Source organism: Falco rusticolus, chromosome 2 (assembly GCF_015220075.1).
Source record: "Falco rusticolus isolate bFalRus1 chromosome 2, bFalRus1.pri, whole genome shotgun sequence".
Classification (NCBI taxonomy): domain Eukaryota; kingdom Metazoa; phylum Chordata; class Aves; order Falconiformes; family Falconidae; genus Falco; species Falco rusticolus.
In genome coordinates this window covers 79,238,066-79,260,330 of record NC_051188.1, presented here as the reverse complement: position 1 = coordinate 79,260,330, position 22,265 = coordinate 79,238,066, and the positions used below count along the sequence as shown (strand labels likewise).

At 40.9% G+C, this 22,265-nt stretch overlaps 1 protein-coding gene across 3 annotated transcripts; it reads left to right on the top strand.

Annotated features, from left to right (window-relative positions):
* Positions 1 to 432: 432 nt before the first annotated feature.
* On the top strand, positions 433 to 20,954 carry ZBTB21 (zinc finger and BTB domain containing 21). Of its 3 annotated transcripts, none has more exons than XM_037376594.1 (2): positions 433 to 1,158; positions 12,643 to 20,954. In XM_037376594.1, exon 2 carries the CDS (start codon positions 12,656 to 12,658, stop codon positions 15,824 to 15,826), a length of 3,171 nt encoding a protein of 1,056 aa, XP_037232491.1. In that variant the 5' UTR covers positions 433 to 1,158; positions 12,643 to 12,655; the 3' UTR covers positions 15,827 to 20,954. The 3 variants fall into 3 exon arrangements, with proteins under 3 accessions (XP_037232491.1, XP_037232490.1, XP_037232492.1); XM_037376593.1 differs by lacking the exon at positions 433 to 1,158 and adding an exon at positions 1,726 to 1,831; XM_037376595.1 differs by lacking the exon at positions 433 to 1,158 and adding an exon at positions 2,317 to 2,637.
* The last annotated feature ends 1,311 nt before the right edge of the window (positions 20,955 to 22,265 follow it).

The window sequence follows — 22,265 nt, the reverse complement described above, 5'->3', positions numbered from 1 at the left end:
ACAGTTTTTTCAGCAGAGTAATTCCAGCACAGAGGTTCTCCATCTGTGACACATGCCCTTTTACAGAGGTGTGGAAGAGAAAATATGCAAGACTAGTTTGTTTCTGCTTGGCTGAGAAATAACCGAGTACGTATGAAAAAAGTTATCAGGGCCCAGCTTTGCTAGATTTATGAGCTGTTTAGCTTCACAAATGTTTCACTGGCAGCACAGATAGTGTCACTGCATACACTTGTTCATGTGAACAGATCCAAGTACTTCCCTAGTTGTTTGGTCCCATTACCACAGTAGGCCCCATTATGACAGAGCACTTGTCTGCACACCTGCTCAACAAACGAGGTTGGGGAACTATTCCAGGTGAAACCAAGCAGCTCGCTTCGTTTTCACACCAGCTCATCACAGAGCCACACTCAGGGCAGAAGCAACAGCGGCAGAAGTCTGAAGGAAAAAAAACCCCAACCACTTTTAACAGGCAGCTTAGCAAGTTTGCCTTGAGCCAGCAATGAGAAAAAATACATCCAGGGTGGGGAAAGAGGAGCTAGATCTAGTGAGGTACATCGCCATTTTTCTTGCACCAGGTTTAGTCTGTTTGCAACAAAACCTTGGCAAAAAGGTTTAAACACAGCACTAAACACATTACAGAAATTCTAGTAGCTGCCTCGAGTACTTGTGACTTAGGTGGAATATCTAAAAGCACACTGTTTGAAAACATGTATGCGGATTAGATATTAATCTCTAGAATTCAAGCTGTCCTTAATGAAAAGATAATGCAGCCTTCAACAAAAACACGGCAAATCTCCTAATTCCGATTTCTATTTTAATACTTGTATTTTGACACATAAAGCCCTATTCAAGTATTTAATTCAAAGTGGATAATTTCAACGAGAAGCAAGCCTAAAGCAATGATAACGCCCATTATAACGTTTCAAATCACATCGAGATGAATGAGCACAGCCGTTACAAGGGGTCCGAGCCAAAATCCGCCAGGGCCTGTGCCTGCGCCTCCCTGCCCCCACCAGGGAGCGGTGGGCCAGCTTGCAAGGACGCCACGTGCGCGCCACCAGAAACGGACCTTCCCCCCTAACGTTTGCGAAAACCACGAATTAAACAAACCCGAGCAAACAAACCAAGCAGGCACCGCGAAGCAGGCCAGTACATCAGGTGAACTGCAAATAAAGCCGCCCGCGGAGGCCTCCCGACCCCCGCCCGCAGCACGGGGGGCCCGGCCCGGCCCGGCGAGGGGGCGCGGCTGCCCGCAGCGGTGCCCCACCGAATCCCACCGCCGCCGACCCCGCAGCGGGGGTGGGGTGGCGCGGCGGAGGGCGGGTCACCCGGTGTCCGCGTCCCCGCCGGGTGCCGTCCGGTCAGCCCCCGCCCCGCCGCGGCTGCCTCCGGTCCCCCCCCCGCGCGCGCCGCGCCGTTAGCGGGGGGGGGGGAGGGGGGGAGAGGGCAGGGCGGGGCGGGAGCCCCCACACGTCCGGCGCCCTCCCCGCCGCGCGAGAGCCGGCCGCGGGAGGCCACGCGCGTGCGTGCGTGAGGGCCGGCGGCGCCGCGCCGCTCGTGGGGGAGGGGCGGCGGGTGGGGGAACCCCCGTAACCGTCTCCAGCCGCTACCCTCCCCGCCGCGCCAGCGCCTCGCCCCCCGCTCCCCCGCCGGCCAATCGGAGCGCTGCGCACGTGACGAGCGTTCCCTTCGATGACCTCATCCCTGGTGTGGGATGACGTCAAATTCAAGATGGATGGAATCACGGCGGTGGCAGCAGCGCGCGCGGGCGAACCGTGAAAGGAGGCGCCGAGGGGGGCAGCAGGGGGGGGCGCGGCTGGCGGCGGAGAGGGTGAGTAACGGCCGCGTCTCGCGCCCGTTCCGGGGGCTGCCCGCGCCGTTTGGGTCTCCCCGTGTACAAAGGCGTCTTTTCCTGACGTAACTCTGAGGTGGTTTTTTTTTTTCCCCCACCGAGCGGGGCTGCGGTCCCCGAGCGGCGCACTGCGCATGCGCCGGTTACGAAACGCGCCTCCCTCGGCTCCGCGCATGCCCCCTTCGCTGCGAGGGACCGGCCGCTGCCCGCCGAGCCGGCTCACGCCCGCCACATAGACCTGCCCGGGCTGCCTTCTGCGCATGCCCCGCCCCGCGCCGGGATCCCGCGGAACGGCGCCTGCGCGGCGGCCGCAGCGGGGGCCGCGCCGCCGGTGGCTTGCCCGCACGGCGCATGCGGAGCGGCGCCCTCGCCGGCGGGGGGCGGGGGCGGAGCGGAGCGGTGCGGAGAGGGGGAGCCGGGGAGCGGGCGCAGGCCCCGGCCTCGCTGGGGCGGTGCGTGGGATGGCGGGAGGGCGCGAGCGGCCGCGCTACCTGCGCTGCTCCCGGCGGGCGGGCGGCGCCGCCTCAGGGGGCCGTGGTGTCGCCCCGCATTGGTGGTACCGACGCTTCGCCCGCCGCCTGCGGGAGCTGCGGCTCACGACTCGCGCCCGGGCGGACACCGGCTCTGATCTGATCCGATCCGTACCCATGACAGGTTCCGGGAGGGCTGTGCCTCAGTGTCATAGGGCCTCCCCGGTGTGCCGTGAGGGGAGAGCCACGCTAGCCTGCACACTGCAGGGCGGAAAGCAATCCAGCAAGGTTCCTGCGACCTGTAAGCACATGCAGGTATTAAGTGTAGCTTTACTAGTCCAGGGGCTCTTTGGCTGTATTATTCACGAGTAGGAAAAAGTACATCTCCTAGACCAGTAAAAAAATCCTCTGCAGTGTGTACCAGCGGGTGCTGGGCATTTGCAGAGAGCAGCGGAAGGTATTTTACCTAATCATGGCTGTCCGAGCGAGTTTTACTTTAATGCTCTTTAAAGTCCAGACTCTTCTTATGTCCGCATTGGATGTGGCTCATGTAAAATATCAAATGGCAAGAAAACTTAATTTAAAGGCATTATTACAAGACGGGAAATATTGTGGAATCTCATTGTGTACTGAGTAAGCTCTTCATAATAATTAAACAGCACTTGTTTTAAAACCTGTTCAGTTGTTTTGTTGTTGGACTTGCAGTGGAAGAGGGAAGTAGGCTGTAGGTATAAGAAGAGATTGTGATGAATTACATAATCACGCAACTTCTGGTAAATACAGTGAAGAATCTTAGTTAGCATTTTTATCCATATATGTTAATATGAAAATAGGTAATTTTTTTTTCAGAATGCCTTTTTGTACAACAAGGTTTTTGATATTAAATCAGGAGTGGTAAATTTAGTACTGCTTTGTTTGTATTGCCTGAACACTACCAATTAGAGTGTTCTGTTCTGACTTTGGTCAAACTCGTGAGCTAACGGCTTCAGCTAAAATTTTCCACCAGGGTTATGCTGATGTTCTTAAGGGGAAGTTTTGAGCAAACTTTGGCAACTGTTTTTATAAACCTGGTTTGCAAAAAACAAATTATGTGGCCATCTTTTGGGTGGAAGGGGATCTGACATCCCTTCCTCTCAGAAATTTTATTACCCATGTGCTATACTGTTGTAATCTCATAATCTGTAAGAACATTTGGTTTACACTATGTGTAGAAAACCCACCCAACCTGACTGGATTGTGTACATGTAAAGAATGGTCGTTCACAGGTTCTAAGTAGGGACTTGCAAGGAGATGTCACAAATTACAACCTCTGGAGTTTTCACTTACAACGATGTGTGCCGGACCAGGATTTATTAGGGTTTCTTCAGCTGGGAGCTCCCCTGAGCCTGCTGGAGCCAAGATAACCCCTGGGGATCAGAACTGAGAGTGAGTGATCTTGTCTCTTGCTCTCAGTGGTGCTCTTGTTCCTCCACTAATTTCAACATTGCCCTGTGATCCAAAATAGGATTAAAGGCATTGTGAGTTGGGTGCTTTTTTAACACTTAAGGTAATTTATCCTTTAGTATGTATTGGCAGCCTTACTTAATATAAAAAGGGGCGATAACTTGTAATAAATTCTTGAAGTCCTCTTTGTGCTGTACATTTAATGGTACGAAAGCATGATAAATGTGAACTTTTGTGCTTCCTTTTGCTATTGTGTAGGGTCCAAGTGGCAGGGTGATACTCTCAGCTGACTCAAATTCAGCACGTTTCTCAGGACTGAGAACCCTCCTTTATCACTAGAAGCTTGATAACACAAAGATACTGGGGTTTGTGAGCTCATGTTTTTTGTGTGTGTGATGCTAGAGACACAGAGAATTGAACAGTTGGTGCTCTGCTCATCTTCATAATAATGGCTGACGATGTTTTCCTTAAAAATAGTTACAGGCATGCCAACATTGGGGTTTAAAAGGATGACTTTACAGAAAGCCATGAGATTTCATACTGTATTGAAGTTTCTTTTTGAACTTCAGTAGCTGTGAAGTAGTTATTGTAACAAAAAAAAAAAATTAAGTATCTTCCCATTATGGTTTTCAAGGTTTTGAAAGTTGTTTTAACTGCCAAATAGTGATAACTATGGTCTATAAACAAGTGTAGACTTACCGGGTAGAGGAAGGAGGGGTTGGTGGGAGGAAGCTGGGCTGTAGCCACCATATGGTTTGTGCTGCACTGGGAGGTACTTATTGTGAGTCACACACTACAGTTGCAGCTATTTCCAGCTCTCATTAAAAGAAAAATTGTCAACTTTTGAGCAAGTGAGCTGTTTCATAATGAACTCTGCTACATTTAATGATCTGAGATCCTTGGAAGTGGGGGCTGAAATCTTCAGAGGCAGCAAAATCATTTGTTGAAAGTGGAAAGACTGCAATATGCCCTGCTTTAAAATAGATATTCTATGCAGAGGGAGTTGCTTTCCCCAAATATTTATGGTGTAGATTTAATACTAGTTATTCACTGTAATCTTTCTTCCAGTTTTTTTCCTTACTGATAATATTTAAGGCAGCAGTTCTGTTTTCTTTAATTCAGCAATGAAATAAAAAACCCCAATTGTCTGTTGTCTTTGCTTATTGGCTACTTTATGTATTATGTTGTTCTAAGATAGTTCAGGCATATTTTATGAACAAGAGAAGTGTTGAACAACTCTTCTACCTTCCTAAACTCTTTCTGCCTCTGCTACTACCACCACCAGTTAGTTCAGCAGCCTTACAGCCCATCAAAATAAAGCTTTAAAATCACCTGGTTGTGATTGTTGAGGGTGAAACACCACACCTCTTTTCTGCAAAATCTTTATGTACAATCTGTGATGAAAAGGCATGAAAAATCCGTTAGTCAAATTTCAAAAAATATTGTGACACTTGGCCTTTCATAGTAATTCATGTATATTTAAATTGCATTCTTCAGGAAAGGAAGAAGTATTTTCCCCTTCTTCGTCTCAGAGCATTAATCTCTTTACCCGTGGTTTATCCTACATCAGCACTTAACATCGTGAGTAATCTTTAGGTTGCAATTCATTCTCAGTAATCTCTCTGATAAATTGTGGCTAGCACAGGGACAGTTCTAACACAGGGGACAGTGAGTGTCCCTGCCAGCCCCTGGCCCCCCCATCCTTTTAACTCACTGATTTCCCTCCAGCACTGTGTGACTCATGCCTAGGCCAGGACCAAGCCTGACATCACAGTATGCTGGAACAAGGAGTGTACCAGCAGTCCCAGTGGGGTGGATGCCCACCAGCTAAAAAGTTCTGGGGTAAACTATTTGGCATTCTGGTCTGAATACATTTATGAGTATCTTTTGGAGAATTTTTTGAGAATAGCGTACCTGGTACAGTAAATATGCTCTACAAAAATAATTTTAAAGTAAATTAAGAAACAGAAGGAAAAGGAGCAGAATTACAGTGATTTCTAATCACTGTTTGCCACAGCTTCATCTACATGTCACAACCAAAAGGAATTTGTTTGTTTTGTGCTAGGACATAACTTTGAGTACAGTCCTTCAGCTATTGAGGTCAATGGCCAAATTCCCTGGAAGTTCAGTGAGAATAGGACCGGCTCCTTTCCCATAAATACTTTTAAGGAATAAAGAAAAAATACATAGTGTTCTTGTTCATGGAGGAAGATTTTTTTAAAGAGTATGTGAGACATTGCCTACGTCCAAATGCAGGTGGACTTTGACTAAGCTGAAAATCTTCCACATGCTATTTATGACCTTGTAAATCTGTTACGTAAAACTCATGTAAAATTGCTTTTGTCTTTCCCCTTTTACAGTATCCTGTATTGCCTTCCCAGTATCTTGCCAATAGTTAATGATGACTGAATGGTGTTTTCTTTGGATCCCTTCAGCGGGTGGAAGATACCTGTACTCCCTGAATCATAAGTTTCTCACTTGGCAACTTTTTAGGGTCAGCTTCTGTATTAGTTCTGCATGTTTCAGATGAAGTGCATGACTTTTCCCCCTATCTCTTGTTTTCTTACAGAAACCTTAGTGCAAACACAATTATGAAAAGTACCTTATATGGGTATAATTGGCTTCTCTTCCCATCTAAAATATACTATGCCTGTAAAAAGCACCTTTATATTAATATAAATATTCTTCTATTTATTATATTATTCTATTAATTATATTAATAGAAATAAAACCCATAATTAGGGTTTGTAATTTTAATTATACCAGCAAAATGAAAAGCAGTATGTAGACAAGATTTTATTGTGAATTGGGCCAGTTAAACAAAGAAAGAGTGGCTCATACAGTAGAGCAGATATCTGAATATTATTTGATTTGGTAAGTATATCTCAGCATTACCAATAAAATAATAAAATCAACCTGTAGAAAGAGTACAAGTGTACACGTTTAGGGGGTATATGTCTCCCTGTCTTCAAATTCTTGTTTTCCTGCATCTCTTACCAAAAAATCACATTAAATATTTCTGGGGGTGAGGTTTTTGTAAGTGCTTAAATTGTATGGCCATCAAGTGTGTTAGTCTTGTCCCATCAGAGAGTTTAATGGCAATGTTACGAAATGTGAGAATGAAAACTGACGAACTCCTTAGGGAAATGGGTTTTAAACTTTTTTTAGTCTCTTGCTTTAGTTTACAGCAATAGGGATGATGAGTTACTTTTCAGTCGAGGCACTGAGGCCAGGACAATTATTTTGTCAAACTGTGTTTGTTGTGTTTCAATCTTCAAGAAGAATCAGAAAAGCTCACGGCCAGTGCTCATTCCTGCCCTCTCCCTCAGATCCAGTAGCTGTACAATCCCATGGTCAGCTGGATCAGTTCACTGATCTGACAGCAAGTTAGTCCGTCCTTAGTGGGGAGGAGATGTGGACTGCTGCTTGCAGGAGTGATCTGTAGTTAGACTGGACTGAGAGCAAGATGAAATTGCACCTTTAGCTGCTGCTTGTTTGTAAACAAGAAAGAGAAGGACAAATAGAGCTTTGTGGTGTTACTCTGACATTTTGTGGTTTGCTGCAAGTCAGGAGGAGCTATTTTGAGTGTCAATTGGTCAAACTATGGGTATGATCTGAATATGAAAAGCAGCCTTTAATTTCTAAGAGAATTTCTAGTCTGTATCAGGATAACTGCTAATTATTTGTCTCTGGCGGAGGGCAAAATAGAGAACTGCACAAATATTACAGAATTTCTTCTTTTCCCTAAAGTTCTACTTCTGTATGTGTGGAGGATAAATAGCTGGAAATTAATACATAAATTTCACACACTAGCAAATATATTCTTAATCTAATTTTATGCCTGTCTTCATACCAGTGAGTCTGTCCTTGCTGCTGACCTATTGGAAATGAAAAACATTTGTCTTCATGGAGAAAGTTCACAGTATTGTCTGCAGTGGTAAACAGCAAGAGCAGTTGAAATCACATTTCATTAAATGCAGGAAGACAGAATCCCCAAACCTGCAGCAAGAGATTACTCAACTATGTAGTTAGAAAAAGATTACAGAAGTGCACACTCTTGCTCTGCAGATTTGGAGCTTTAACACAAAGCTTTTAGGGGGGTGTAAGGGTGTGTATGTCTGTAAATATATGTGTATTGTAGGAGAGTATGTTGCAAATGCAGTTGGTGGGAGAAGAGGCATTTGACAAACTGTTTTCAAACTCAAATAATAAAATCCAGCATAGGATCCTTGAGTAAAAGTTTAAGCAGTGTAGGTTTCTTTTGCATCTGGACTCTTGATGAGTAATGGTACCTTTCCCCCCCTTGTGTCTGAAATGGTGCATGAATTACAAGAACCATCAAATCCTCTGCAAAGCACTCAGCTGAGCATGACATTCTTGCATTTACCTGGCGATACCCCAGAAAGTCACTTGTATTTCTTGGCTGAGTCTTATAATCCATGTTTCTTTGGGATTTTTAGGGGTTTGCCCCCACCACACATCTTATGTATGTTTTCCCTGTTGAAACCCCTGTTCGGTCTCCCTTGTTGCCTGTTACCTCTCTGTATGTTTCCTCCTCCTTCCTTGTATTCTCTCCTAACTGCAGTTTCTCACAGCCCTGGCGCCTCCTTGCTGCAACACTGCATCTTATTAATGTTGCAGAACCTAAGTCTTTCCCACTGCCACCCCCAGCGTGCTTTTAACATGGCTTTAACTGACAGCTGTGTCATTATAAGGGGAGTCAGCAGGCAACATGTTACTTCAGTTGCTTGTGTGTCTGCAAATGTAAGCAGTTACACTGAAACTGTTCACACAAAGATCTGCCTCATTCTATCTGTAAAGTTTTAGCAGTGGTGACCGTTTTTCTGGAGGTGAAGTTTCAGATGGGCAAAGCCGATTGAACAATTTGCTGACAAAGAATGCAGCTCTGATGCTCATCTGACCTCTCAGTGAGCTGATTAAGCTGATAACCTATAAAATAGCAAACAGGTATAAAAAGCTGGATTGCTTTTGTTTGCTTGTTTCCTGCTTCATTTTAGGGAGCTGAATCAACTTACTGGGAGGTCAAATGAGCAGCACAGCTGGTGAAGAGGAGGAGGGTACCACAGGGCTGGGAGGAGATGTGAGAGTAAGGGACAGAGGAAACAAAGTGGAACTGCCACTTCAAAGGCAGGTAGCTGTTGAAGATAATAAACTGCTGGGCTAAAGGTTAAGCTTTTTCATGTTTTCCTGGTGGAGAGCTTCTCCAAGTAAAGATTACGTTTTCGCAGAAAGTAATTTTGAACTAGTAGAGGTGTCCTTTTCTCTCCTTCTTCAAAAAATAAAGTAAAATAAACCTTGTACTAAGCATGGTACTTAGGCTTCTGAAATCTAGTTTGCTGAGATCAGTAGAGGGCTGTTGAAGATTGACACTAAAATCTCTTTTTGGCCTCCTGAAGGCAGGTTGCAGGTGTTCCTGCTGCACTCACCCTTTCTGGAGTGTTGTCATCACTGTTGCTCCTGAGGACCAGCAGCTGCTATAGCATGTGGGGCCTGAACACAGACAATGAGAGAATTTCTGATATGCTCCTACAGTTTCCTTGATGTCACCTGAACATGACGGAAGAAAAGAGGAAAGCTTTTGTTTCCAGTCAGTAGTGAAGATGACTGGAAGAAACGGTTGAAGGGAATAGAAACAGATTCTCTGGAGGAAAGAGCTTAGGTACTCAATGGCAAAATAATCTTCAGCTGAGGAAGTATGAGTCCTCAACGCCTGGAATCAAATCTAGTATTACAAGAGATTGCCGTGGTCCTGTTATCTACTCAATAGCTAGGCACACCTTTTGTGTCAGGGCTGTGCACTGTCAGCCAAGCATTGACTTTGATGAGAAACTGTTGTAAGGAGTTCTTGTCTTCCTACAGCTGCTCTGCTGCCGCTATCTGCTGCCTATTCAGTTATGCCAATGCAATGGTTCTTGAGATTGTGGTTTAATATTAAAATTGACCGGCATTTGAAAATAAATATTATTTGTTTTTTATTTATTGTCTGATCTGCTGTGTTATAGAGATCTGTGAATATTTGTACTGGCACAGCTGGAGGAGTCAACAGCAGCGTGTAGCTACGATGAACAAAAGAGCAGGAATGTCATGGATCGACTTTGTTACTGAAAAGTGTTCATGTAGTGGAATTTTAATGCCATTTTACATTTACGCTGGTGATCTTTGAGGGGGTTTTACATCCAAGTATTTCAGGCTTTAAGATGATCTGTGTAAATGTCTTGAAATGGTTCTGCAAACCGGTTCTGGTTTTGTTTCTTGAAGTATCATAGCTTTTTTTATTTCTGACTGCTGTGTTTAAAGGCAATTAAGCTGAAAGTCAAGCACTTGTATTAGGAAATAGCAGGATTAAAGCTGCCTTTGCAGGATTAATTTGGTCCCTTGCCATTTGTGTATGTTGCAGCCTTGGTTACTGTTAAAGTGACAATTACCTTCTTCACTGGACAGAAGAGACTGCTCTGAGAATGAAAGGGAGGATTGTAGTGGGATGCTTATCTCTGCCTTGTTTAATGTAATAATTTGAGCGTGTTCTATGAATAAAAAAGGAGAATGTAGAAAGAAGGATGGGAGACTGTTGGATGGTGCTTTAGACATATAGATTTTACACGTCTCTACTAATAGCATTACTGAGGAACACAGAGCAATTAGATGGTGTTTATTCTGAGAATGTATTACACAAAACACAAGGCCTGGGTAAAGCAGATTAAAATTAAAGATTTGAAAATGTTTCAAAACATTTGACTAATATACTCCTTTCCCACAGTGTCCTTGAAGTATGGGTTCTGCAGCAACTTCTGTTGGGTGTCTCTGCAATACTGTTTTAGTTCAAGTTTCCTTCATAAGCACACTGTTGATCTGTTATCTCTATCTAACATGCTGCAACTTGCATCCAGAAGAATCACTTGAGTTTGCAAATTCAGCTTCTTTCAGAGGAAGCTAAAGGAAAAGATGAATTCCTGGAACACTTGTTCTAATAACACTCCCGAGTGTTAATGGGTGCTCAGACCACGAGACTGGATTAGGGCCAGCCAGACTCCACCGCTTTAAATTGCAGTGGCATCCACAAAGGAGAAGGGTAGTGCACTCACACCCTGCTCACCCAGCCCCATGCAGTACTTTTAAGCAAAACATAGAAAGCAAACCAAAACAGATTGGCTTGTCAAATTCTTAGAAGCTTGACTGCTCTGCTATTTTTAGATGGAGGTGTGGGGGGATTGTGCATTATAATTATCTGAGGTGAATTAAGGATAAATTAGTGTTTATGAAATGACACTGCAAGACACTGAAACAGTCGGTAAAGACCTGGTGAGGAAACAGAATTCTGCTTTTGCTGTTGCCAAGACACTATTAACTCATTCAGTAGTTTCAGATGAAGAAGTGGTAGCTCAGTCCTGTGTTGTGATCAGTGCTCTGAAACACTGTATGCTGCACCCTTTAAGTTGTTTCTCAATAATACCAATTTAAACTCTGATCACTTATTTATGTCCATTAGTTGTAAGATTTATCACCCTCATCTATTAACCATGGGGTTACAGCTTCTTAATAGTTTTTTATTTTGATAAACTTTTCAGGTTTGCTTGTAAGATGATGAACAGTGAAACCTTTTTGTTGTAGTAGCATACATCATGTGTAAGTTATAAACTAAAGAGTAGTTTTTCAAATCAGCTGTAAAAAGAAGAGAATTGCTTTTACCAGACACATCGACTTGTTTTACTCCCACCATGGAGTAAGGTAGTCTCAAGACTCTTACAGGTTAACTTGAATGGAATTGTAAGGGTGTCCATGAAAAAAAAAAATTGGATATTGCTGATTTCTCTCTGTGTGTACATGTGCACAAATATATACATTCCAATTCATGCCACAGAAGCTCTTTGTTTAAACTAGGTTAAAACCCGATTCTCTTCTTTTGTTAAGATCTAATCAGGAGCAGTCTATTGAGTTATTGAAGCATCCTGTAGTATGCAGTGAGCTGTGTTTTGAAGCATATGGAACATGGAGAGATTTCTACAGTTTAATTTGTGCTTATTGGACTCTTGGATGCATCTGAGGGTAACTGTTCCTCAAGTATATGGCTTATGGGCGTAAAGTGCTTTTATGCTAATAAGTAACATGGAGGTTCAGTTCTGTGATTGCTTTTAAGCTAGAACAAAGCAATGCAGGGATACTTCAATTATAATTGTGACATCTCCAAGAAACTAGATCCTGTCAGTGCAGTTGTGACACATATTTGATAGCTAGAAGTGTATATTAACAACACTTCCTAAGCATAATCAAACATGATGAATTAATCTAGATTACAGACAATAATCCTGCTTCCTTTTCCCTTCCCGGTATTAATGCCCTTTCCATCATCCTATTAAAAATGAAAACAAAACCCTGTTAATTTGTTTAGTCAGCAGGAGACTGTCAGGGTTGCTTAGCCTCAGAAAAGTGACTTGACAGAACTAAACTTTAGATACCTGATTCAAGAGTTTATCAGTGCAGTTGTCAAGGTAGATATTCACAAAGCTAAAGTTGAGAGAAAGATGATCAAGAGTGAAATGACTGAACTGTTCCTTCGTGTGGATAGGTACATTGCAGGCACGGAACACAGCACCCCCACCCCCAAGTTAGTTAGGTGTAATACTGTAATATTCTTGGTGTAAGGTCAGCGATTAACAGTGTATTTGGAAGTGGGCTTTTTTTGTGCCTGTGCATCTATTGCAGGTAACAGTGTTCATTTCCATACCTTTCCTCCAAACAAGATGTTTTCTTCAGCGCTATTGATGGCAGTTTAGCCAGTGTATCGAGTACAGAGGGATTAGGTGTGTTTATCTCTAACAAGGCAACCTACAACTTCTTTTTGTTGTTGTTCTCTTTCAGAAACATCAGAATCATGGAGGGGCTCTTGCATTACATAAATCCAGCACATGCCATTTCGCTTCTAAGCACACTGAATGAGGAGCGTCTAAAGGGACAGCTGTGTGATGTTGTTCTTATAGTAGGAGATCAGAAATTTCGAGCTCATAAAAACGTTCTGGCCGCCAGCAGTGAATACTTCCAGACTCTGTTCACGAATAAGGAGAATGAGTGTCAGTCAGTGTTTCAACTTGACTTCTGTGAGCCAGATGCTTTTGATAACGTGTTAAACTACATTTATTCTTCATCCTTGTTCATTGAGAAAGGCAGTCTTGCAGCTGTGCAAGAACTGGGCTACAGTCTTGGAATATCCTTTCTTACAAACATTGTTTCTAAGAGTCCTCAAGCTCCTTTTCCAGCTTGCCCCATTAAGAAAATAGTGTATCAAGATGAAGACGAAAGCAGTTCTCAGAAGAGAAGTGTCATTGTCTGTCAGAACAGAACTGAAGCACAAGCAAAAAGTATAAATCAAACACATGATTTAAGCCATACTTCTAAACCTTCACCCTCTGTTGCTGTCAAAACTAGCAGTAGACCACAAGTAACAAAACCACCTGAAACCCTTCACAACTTACCACTGACTGAAAGGAGATGGCTAAAAGAAAGCCCTGTGAGCTATACCAAGCTTCACGAAACTTCTGGAACTGTGGAGGATCAGACCAGAGGTGGTTTAGTGAAAAGGAACACAGTACTGCCTCAGATGCCTTTAGCAGAGAAAGAAATTGCGAGCGATGAACCAGGAAGCAGTGGTCAGCTTTTAAGAGGAAAGGCTGCAGAGATGTCATTAAAAAGACTGCGTCCACCAGTCTTGTCTCTGCATGGCACATCAGAATCGACGTTTTTGTTGCGAGAGGCAGGAAAAGGAAATGGTCAAGGTGAAGACAGGAATTTGCTATACTACTCAAAGTTAGGGCTAGTAATCCCATCCAGTGGATCTGGTCCAGAAAACCAAAGTATTGACAGAAGCGGGCCACTTGTAAAAAGTCTCCTTCGAAGGTCACTGTCCATGGACAGCCAAGTTCCTATTTACTCACCTTCTGTTGACCTAAAACCTTCACAGGTATCATCATCCTCCTCACCGGGAACTAACGATTCCCAGAAGACATTTAATGTTGTATCTCAAAAGTCATCCTTGAAAGAGTCATCAGAGAAGTTGCTCTTGGATGAAAAACCACAGGTAATACACCCACATCGCCTTAGGTCTTTCAGTGCCTCTCAGTCAACTGATAGGGAGGTTGCTTCCCCTTTCACAGAGGTACAAATAAAAACTGAACCTAGCAGTCCACTTTCAGATCCTGCCGAAATAATAAGAGTTACAGTGGGTGATGCTTCAGCATCAACAAATAAAGACTTTCCTTTTAAAACTGAGGATAATCATAAGGAACCAAGTAGACTTCCAGCAAAAAGATTTCAAGCTGATAGAAGACTACCATTTAAGAAACTGAAGGCAGATGAGCAGGGTTCTCCTGGGTCAGAAGATAACTTTGAGGAAGGCTCAAGCCCTACGCACCTTGATGCTGATTTTCCTGATTCTGATGTCAGTAAAGATGAATACAGTGAGATGGAAGAAGCAAGACCAAATAAAAAATTCAAATGCAAGCACTGCCTTAAAATTTTCAGATCAACAGCAGGTCTTCATCGTCATGTTAATATGTATCATAATCCAGAGAAGCCCTATGCTTGTGACATATGCCACAAGAGATTTCACACAAATTTCAAAGTGTGGACGCACTGTCAGACACAACATGGAATTGTGAAGAATCCCTCACCAGCTTCCAGTTCCCATGCTGTTTTGGATGAAAAATTCCAAAGAAAACTGATCGATATAGTAAGAGAGAGAGAAATCAAGAAAGCTCTGATTGTTAAACTAAGACGTGGCAAACAAGGTTTTCAGGGACAGTCTGCTTCACAAGCACAACAAGTCATCAAAAGGAATTTAAGATCGAGAACCAAAGGAGCCTATATTTGTAGCTACTGTGGGAAAGCTTATCGTTTCCTTTCGCAATTTAAACAGCACATAAAAATGCACCCAGGGGAGAAACCAATTGGAGGAAATAAGGCTCCTAAGCAGAAAGATCATATTCATATTGAAAGTCCAGTAGAAAACAAAGAGGTTTATCAGTGCCGTCTCTGCAATGCTAAGCTCTCTTCACTTATTGAACAGGGAAATCATGAACGACTCTGTAGAAATGCTACTGTCTGTCCTTACTGCAGCCTTAGATTTTCTTCTCCAGAGCTGAAGCATGAGCATGAAAGCAAGTGTGAATACAAGAAGCTTACCTGTCTTGAGTGCATGCGTACCTTTAAATCATCCTTTAGCATTTGGCGTCATCAAGTTGAAGTTCACAATCAAAACACAATGGCTCCATCAGAGAACTTTTCTTTACCTATCCTGGATCACAATGGAGAAATAACGAGTTCATCAAGATTGCCTCCTCAATCAGAATCCAATAAAATGAACAATTTTGTTGCTGCAAAGGAAGATGGTGTATTCAGCGATTCGTCAGAACAAATAAATTTTGATTCTGAAGATTCCTCATGCCTACCTGAAGACTTAAGTGTTTCCAAGCAGTTTAAAATTCAAATCAAAGAAGAACCAGCAGATGATATAGAGGATGAGGTCACTGAGACAAGCAGAGAACCTAAGGAAGTAGTCTCCAACAAAGATGCTGGTTTGTGGCCCTGTGAAAAGTGTGGGAAGATTTTCACTGTACGCAAACAGCTGGAGCGTCACCAAGAGCTCTTATGCTCTGTGAAGCCATTTATTTGTCATGTGTGTAACAAGGCCTTCCGGACCAATTTCCGGCTGTGGAGTCACTTCCAGTCTCATATGTCACAGGCTGCAGAGGAGTCCACGAATAAGGAGCCTGAGATATGTCCACCAGCGAATTCCCCGTCACCACCACCCTTACCTCCACCCCCACCCCTCCCCAAAATCCAGCCTTTGGAGCCTGATAGTCCAACAGGCTTGTCTGAAAGCTCCAGTACTACTGAAAAATTATTTGTACCGCAGGAGTCAGATACACTCTTCTATCATGCTCCACCACTCTCAGCAATCACATTCAAAAGACAATACATGTGTAAACTCTGTCATAGAACTTTCAAGACAGCTTTTAGTCTTTGGAGCCATGAACAAACACACAATTAGCTTTAATAAGTACCTTAAAAAGCTGGTTCAGTGGAGGCTGTGTTCAGGATCTCAGATGATGCTATATAAACTATGTATAAATTTAAGAGGATCAAAACAACGATAACGATGATGACGACAAATTTGGAATTTGTGGTGCTGCTTGAATTTGAAGATTAAGGTAAATTAACTTCAATAGTAGGCAGAAAGCAGAGTAATTTAAAATACTGTGGCCTGGGATCTAATAGTAACAGAATAATTTTTATTTCATTTAACACTGAAATATGATCACATCTGGATTGTATGCATGGATCTTCATCCTGTGATGTTGGTGTGTGCGTGTGTATTATATATAAAGTTATATATTAAATGAAAGAGCAACAACAATTTGGATTCTAACTGTGAGTTTATAGTAGTGAAATACTGTAACCAACTTCATTAATTTTTTTTAAAAGAAACCAACACGCAAGCTCCATATAAATAGTTGCCATGCACTTGCAGTTAGGGAGGAAGTGGATGGAGTGTCTTGCTGTATTGACTTAGGTCTTAGAAACCTTTAGCAATAACAAATAAACCTCAAGTTTGAGTAATCCTGATGTTATTGGATACGAATGTTTGATATTTTAAGGGAGCATAAATTGTTTTGTTGTTATATGGAACTTGTGCAAATTAAAATAGAATCTAAAGTCAGCAATATTATTACTAAGATTTTATATAAAAAAGTAGCAGCAAGCCTGCTTTCAGCCATTTAATTATAAGTTTCTAAGGGAAATTGGGGGGGGCGGAGGTGTGTGTGGGGGGAGTGTACTTTGCTTTATATAATGTCCCAAAGACTAATTTACTATAGATACTTAGGTAGCTAAAGTCATTGTATTAACAGCCATCATAATGCAAATGGTACCGTTTATAGTATGAACTGAGATTGAATGGATATCAGACAATTTTCGTAATTCTGTTTCCACTGTTTGTACAACTGTTTGTAATTCTAACTACAAAGGAATGTATAACTATTAAATAAAAAGAGAGTTCATTAAGGGACAGAAGATGAGTTGTGTGCCAACACACAGTAATAAGCTTGGCCGTGAGTACAAAGATATGTTTTAACAAAACCTAAAAATGTAAATATTTATATAGACAGCTGTATAAATGAAGAAGTATGTATTTGAAATTTGTATTAAGCATACATATCCAGCTCAAAGCAGAGGAAAAAACATCACACTACAATCACTGCGTTTTATGAATACAATGCATAGAATATTTCTTTCTGTCGCTTTCTATCATATGTGATACTGTGTTGCAATTTTCTAATTTGTTGAAAAACATGGTAAAGATGGGCTGCAGATATTCTGTGTGGTTCCATTATTTTACCTCAAATCACAGCTGGAGTGTTTAGTGTCAGTAGGATCACAGATACTTACCAGAAGCTACAGTAAGGGTCCCAAATTATTCTGTAAGTAAAAGAAATATTTACCCAGAAATAGGTGGTAAACTAACAGTGAAAAATTCTTCTGCTAGAATTTAAACTTAATGGAGTGGTGACAGATTAAAGTGAACATAAACGATGCAAACAGTATTTATGATCCTGAGTACTTTTAGCCTGTGTGGGCTGGGAGAGAGGGATTGCATTCCACACTACATAGTCAGAACTCAGTCTGTGTTTGTTTGCTGAAAGCAACAGGAGTTTGGTCACCAGTTTAGGGGAAGCAGGAGCGAGGCTTTGATTCTGTATGTAACCATGAATTTTTTTTCAGCATCCCAGACTCAAAAGTAAGAAGAATTGCAAGCTGACACCAAGATTTAGCAAAATTAAGCATAAGTGTATCATATGAGAATCAGGGTGGGCACCCTTAGGCACAGCAGGAATAGATTTTTCTCAGTGAAAGCCCAAGTGTGCCACCATTTTTTCCAACAGATTTTTGTTTTAAATTATTTTTTCTGAAGTTAAGTTTGAAAGAATTAGCTCAGGATGGACCCCTGTTGTTTTTTCAGCTACCAAAAAATTGCAGTGTTAGTTTCAAGACTCTTATGTTTCATTTTTTATTAAAATCCAGAATTGTTACTAAACACTTCTTATAGTACATGTTGTTCTTTTTTGTCCTCTTTCAGGCAAATTGTAGCTGAATACAATTATGCTAATTTGTTAGAATATCAGTTAAACTCTTTTGGTGATATTGCAGTTAAAACAAAATACTTGTTTAATAGTGACGTTTCTAGTTATCAACTTTTTTACTCCACCTAATAAGACTAAATTTCTTTCTTACCAGAAACAATTTCAAATTAAAGTGGTTATTGCCCTTAACCTGGTTTAACAAAATCAGAAAAACAAAGCTTTGATAAGTATCCTTTAAATGTATTTAAGAAATCTGTGCATATAAAATACGAACATATTTTTGAAGATGGTTCCTGAGTTTTCACCAATTATTCCTCTACACAGCAGTCTGAAAGTTTATATGTAGCCTTTTCAAAATCAGTGCGCTTTCTAAAGGACGATGGCAACTAGTTCAGCTTTGTCATAGTCATCTAACTTCCAACTGGGATTCTGCTATGGAAATATGATGATAAATTCCACATACTTTACATCAAAAGCTTGTGCAACATTTTTGAAGAAACATTGACTTTTTTCCTAGTATACTATGTATTATAAAAAATCCATACAATATTTTTGGTCTAAATAGCCTCCTTCTAAGATTTTCTTTAATTATTCTGTTTTGGGTTTGTTTTTTTCTTTTAAAGTTTTGTTTTTAAATTTGAGTGTGTCTGTGCTTTTTTTAAAATTCAGTTCCTATTGTTTAGTAAAGGAATTCAGGATCTCTGAAGTTTAAATATGAGATGTTTATATAACAGTTCTGGTTTTCTATTAGCTTTTATACAGTATCTTAAAAAGCCCTTGATAGAAGTGTTTATTTTGGAGGATACGGAATAAATATGCTTCCACTTATAAAACTTTAATATATGTTTAAGAAGTTAAATTATGGAAAAAATGTTAGTTGCTTGTTTATAAATAAAGGTCTTTTGAAGAGTGTCTAGTTTGGCCACAGCCAAAATAAAAGGCAAATTTATTGATACGAAAGCCTGTCTTCATCATATTTTGTTTAATTTTGTAGCTGTGACTCAAGTGACACAAAGATAGAGTTCTTATTAAATATAAAAAGTGTTTTGCTTTTTTCCTTAAAATTTGTGACAGGAATGTGCAGATGTTTTAATATATAGATTAGAATCTTTAATTCTTTCTCTTTTTTTGCTATTTTTATAATCTGTCAGATAAATCTCAGAGAACTATCCTGCTTCAATGGAGGTACAGTGGAAACTTCTATTGCATTTAAAAGAAGCAGGGTTGAGCCATGAAATGTATTTTGTTTGGGGACTTCTTTGCCTTTCAGGCACTGTGTTGGCAAAGAGTCTTAAGTGTATGGCTAAGTTCCATTAAGATCAGTCTTAATTTTTTTTAGATGTGCTTAATTTCTTTGCTAAATTGGGACCATAATCAACCTTGAAAGTGAGCAATGGCAGCAAAATACATACAGATTTATTTTTTTTTTTTAAGTCCTAGAACCAAATGTTAAAATTAGTTTTCCTCTACATAAAAACTGCATATACAGTTAAGGTGTAGTACTGTAGTTTTACAAAAAACAAAGGACATGAACCAGTAATAATACTGTCTCTAGTTTTGGGGGGGGGTTGGCAAAGGGGAGTGAAACACCCTGTGACAGTCAATTGAGCAGATAACCTGCTGAAGCAGTGGGTGACACTAGAGTTTGTCTTGTGTATTTCAGAATGGAAATGTGGCCTTATCTGTGAACCAAAACACAGCTGTAAGAGACTTGTTCCTGCATTTCCTATTTAGGCAGGCCTTCTAGTGATACCCAGTAGATTAATTTGTCTGATGTTTGTTTTCCTCCAAGTAGGGCATGCAGGTTTGGTCTAAATCTACATGTATGCTGTTTTTGTTCCAAGCTTCCAGTGATAAAACTAGAAGTTTCTCACATGGAATAAGGACAGACTATGCCTAACTTCTTGGCACTAACAGAGAGGGTGCAAATATCTGGCATGAGCCTGTAATCTGGCATGTGCCTATACTGTTCAATAAAATTGTTTACATTTTCCTACCAGAAGATTTAGATAAAAATCAAAGCAAGCTTAGGGTTTTGTTTGTTAGTTTTGGCTTTTTTTAATGTTGCTGTTAATGAATAATCAGTGTTAAAATCTTTTTTGTTGTTGTTGTTGAACACAGCCTGATAGTATTTTTTAATGTCATTGATTCTTGTTTATTTAAAATGACTTGTGAAAAACTGTACTATAACTATTGTACATAAAGGGACACTATCAAGAGAAAGGTTGTATACAGTAAATGTACTTACCTGTATTAAGAATACTTGATATTAATAAAATCAAAGAATTTTAAACCATTGAGTCATAACACTTGAGCTGCTTGGGCATGACAATGCCTGTTAAAGACATCTTCAATTGTTGCAATGGTGTCTGAAAAATGTATCTGAATTCTGTGGGTTGAGCTTATTTTTCATGTTGCTTTCTCTCTCACTATTCCAAAAGAAAGGACTCGATTCATTTTTCCTTTTCCAGTTTCTCAGCAACATACATTACCTTTTAAAGACAAACTTCCCACTGCTGCAGCAGCATCTTTAATTAAAATATGTACATAAAACCAGGGCAAACTATCTTTTGCAATGTAACATGCAAAATGCATATAAAGTACACATTTTAAGGCTTAATCTTGACAGTGTCCCTTTTTAAAAAGCAGGAAAATGGGATCACTTTTAGTGCTTGGGTACAGGGGAATAGTTTCCTACAGTTTCTAGAAATTGGAATTATCCAGTATATTTGCTATAGAATTTTCCAGTTAGTTACAAAAATCACTTGTCATTTTAAAGGATTATAGAAGTAAGGCAAAAGAAGCTGGCTTTGTAATCCTGTATACCTTATAATCATTCTATATCTGTTCAATACACCAGGATGGGTTTTTACATTTTTTTTTAGGACTGAGACTTAATAGCTTAGGGTAACTTTTTTCTTTAATGTAATGTAAATCCATTGCTGCTTTGTACACCTTTTTCTACTGTGTGGTTTCTTTACTTAGATCTTGCCTAAGAAATGTTGGCGTCCAATAAACTTACACTTTGTTTCTTTTGAATTACTGTGTCTTATACTGGAATCTTTTGGCAAAGTGTGATGTTATTGTACATACCATTGTGTCTGTGGGATAGGAATTTTATTTATAAAAGAGCATCTTTTGATCTCTTTATTGGAGGTAAATTATAGTTTTTACATTGCTAAAATAATGGCTTTTTGTTTGTTTTAGTAAGTGCCCCACTGAACCTTTTACTGGAAAATACAAGATAATCAGCTGCTCTAGGCAATCTCTTGAAAACTTAAGCACAGCCCAAATTCTGATTCCTATGCAGTCAGTGATTAAAATGGGACTTTGTGGAAGCAAGGTTACATCAACTGAATATCTCTTTCATCTAAAACTGGATTGAACCAGATGTTTGAAAATACATGGTCAGGAATGTTTATGGTGTTTTGCAGTGCTCTCATCGAAAGCAGTTTTGCTGCATGTATTTACCTCTTCAGAAACCCCTGACTGGGAACGTAGTGTGTGGAATGCAGAAAATGATCCCTGTATCTTTTGGGAACAGGGTCTACTAGACTCCTCTCTTCAAAACAGTTGAGACCTAGCTTTGAAAACTCTTAGGCTGGTTTTCTCAACTTCTGGGACTCCACATTTGCTGTCCTTTGCCATTTTAAATTTGTGCAGTTTGGTTGAACCCATTGACTCACGTTTAATAGAGGAGACAAAGTCTCAAGAGTTAATCTCCAGGAAGTTTCATAAAAATCACTGACCAGGTAGCAAAGAATCTTAGTGGGAAGGATAAGATTTGCAGCAAGAGCATGGTCTGAACAGTTATCTGTGCCTTTTTCCCCAGAGTTTGTCACTGTGTGCATGTGTACTGTCTTGTCAGAGTAAGTGGGGCAATAGGGTTGAAAGGGCACTCCAAGCTCAAGAGGATTTTGGCCTTTGATGCTCTTTAAATCTCTTTGAAAACAGAGGCAAAGGGCTCCTGGCCTGTCCTTCCATGGAGCCCTGGACGTCAGAAGTTAGGTGAGCTGTGGAAAAGGCACAGAGAGAGTGGAGAGCTGCTGTCTGACTTGTTCACAGAGTCATAAATCACCAAAGGTTTGGCTCCCTTTCTCCTTTCAGTGTAAGGAACTCCTCCAGCCCTTTCTGCGTCTCATTAAGATCTAAATACAGTTCTCTCACTGTTTCAGAGCAGATTAACATCTGCTTAAAAGCTTCACAGAAAATGTCTGTTCTAGAGACCATACAACCTATATTTGACATAAAAGTCAAGAAGCAAACCAAAATTATAAAAAGTTATGATAATACCATGAACATTGCACCTGTTTTCATGGCTATTTTTTGTTCTAATTCCAGCTGTCCACT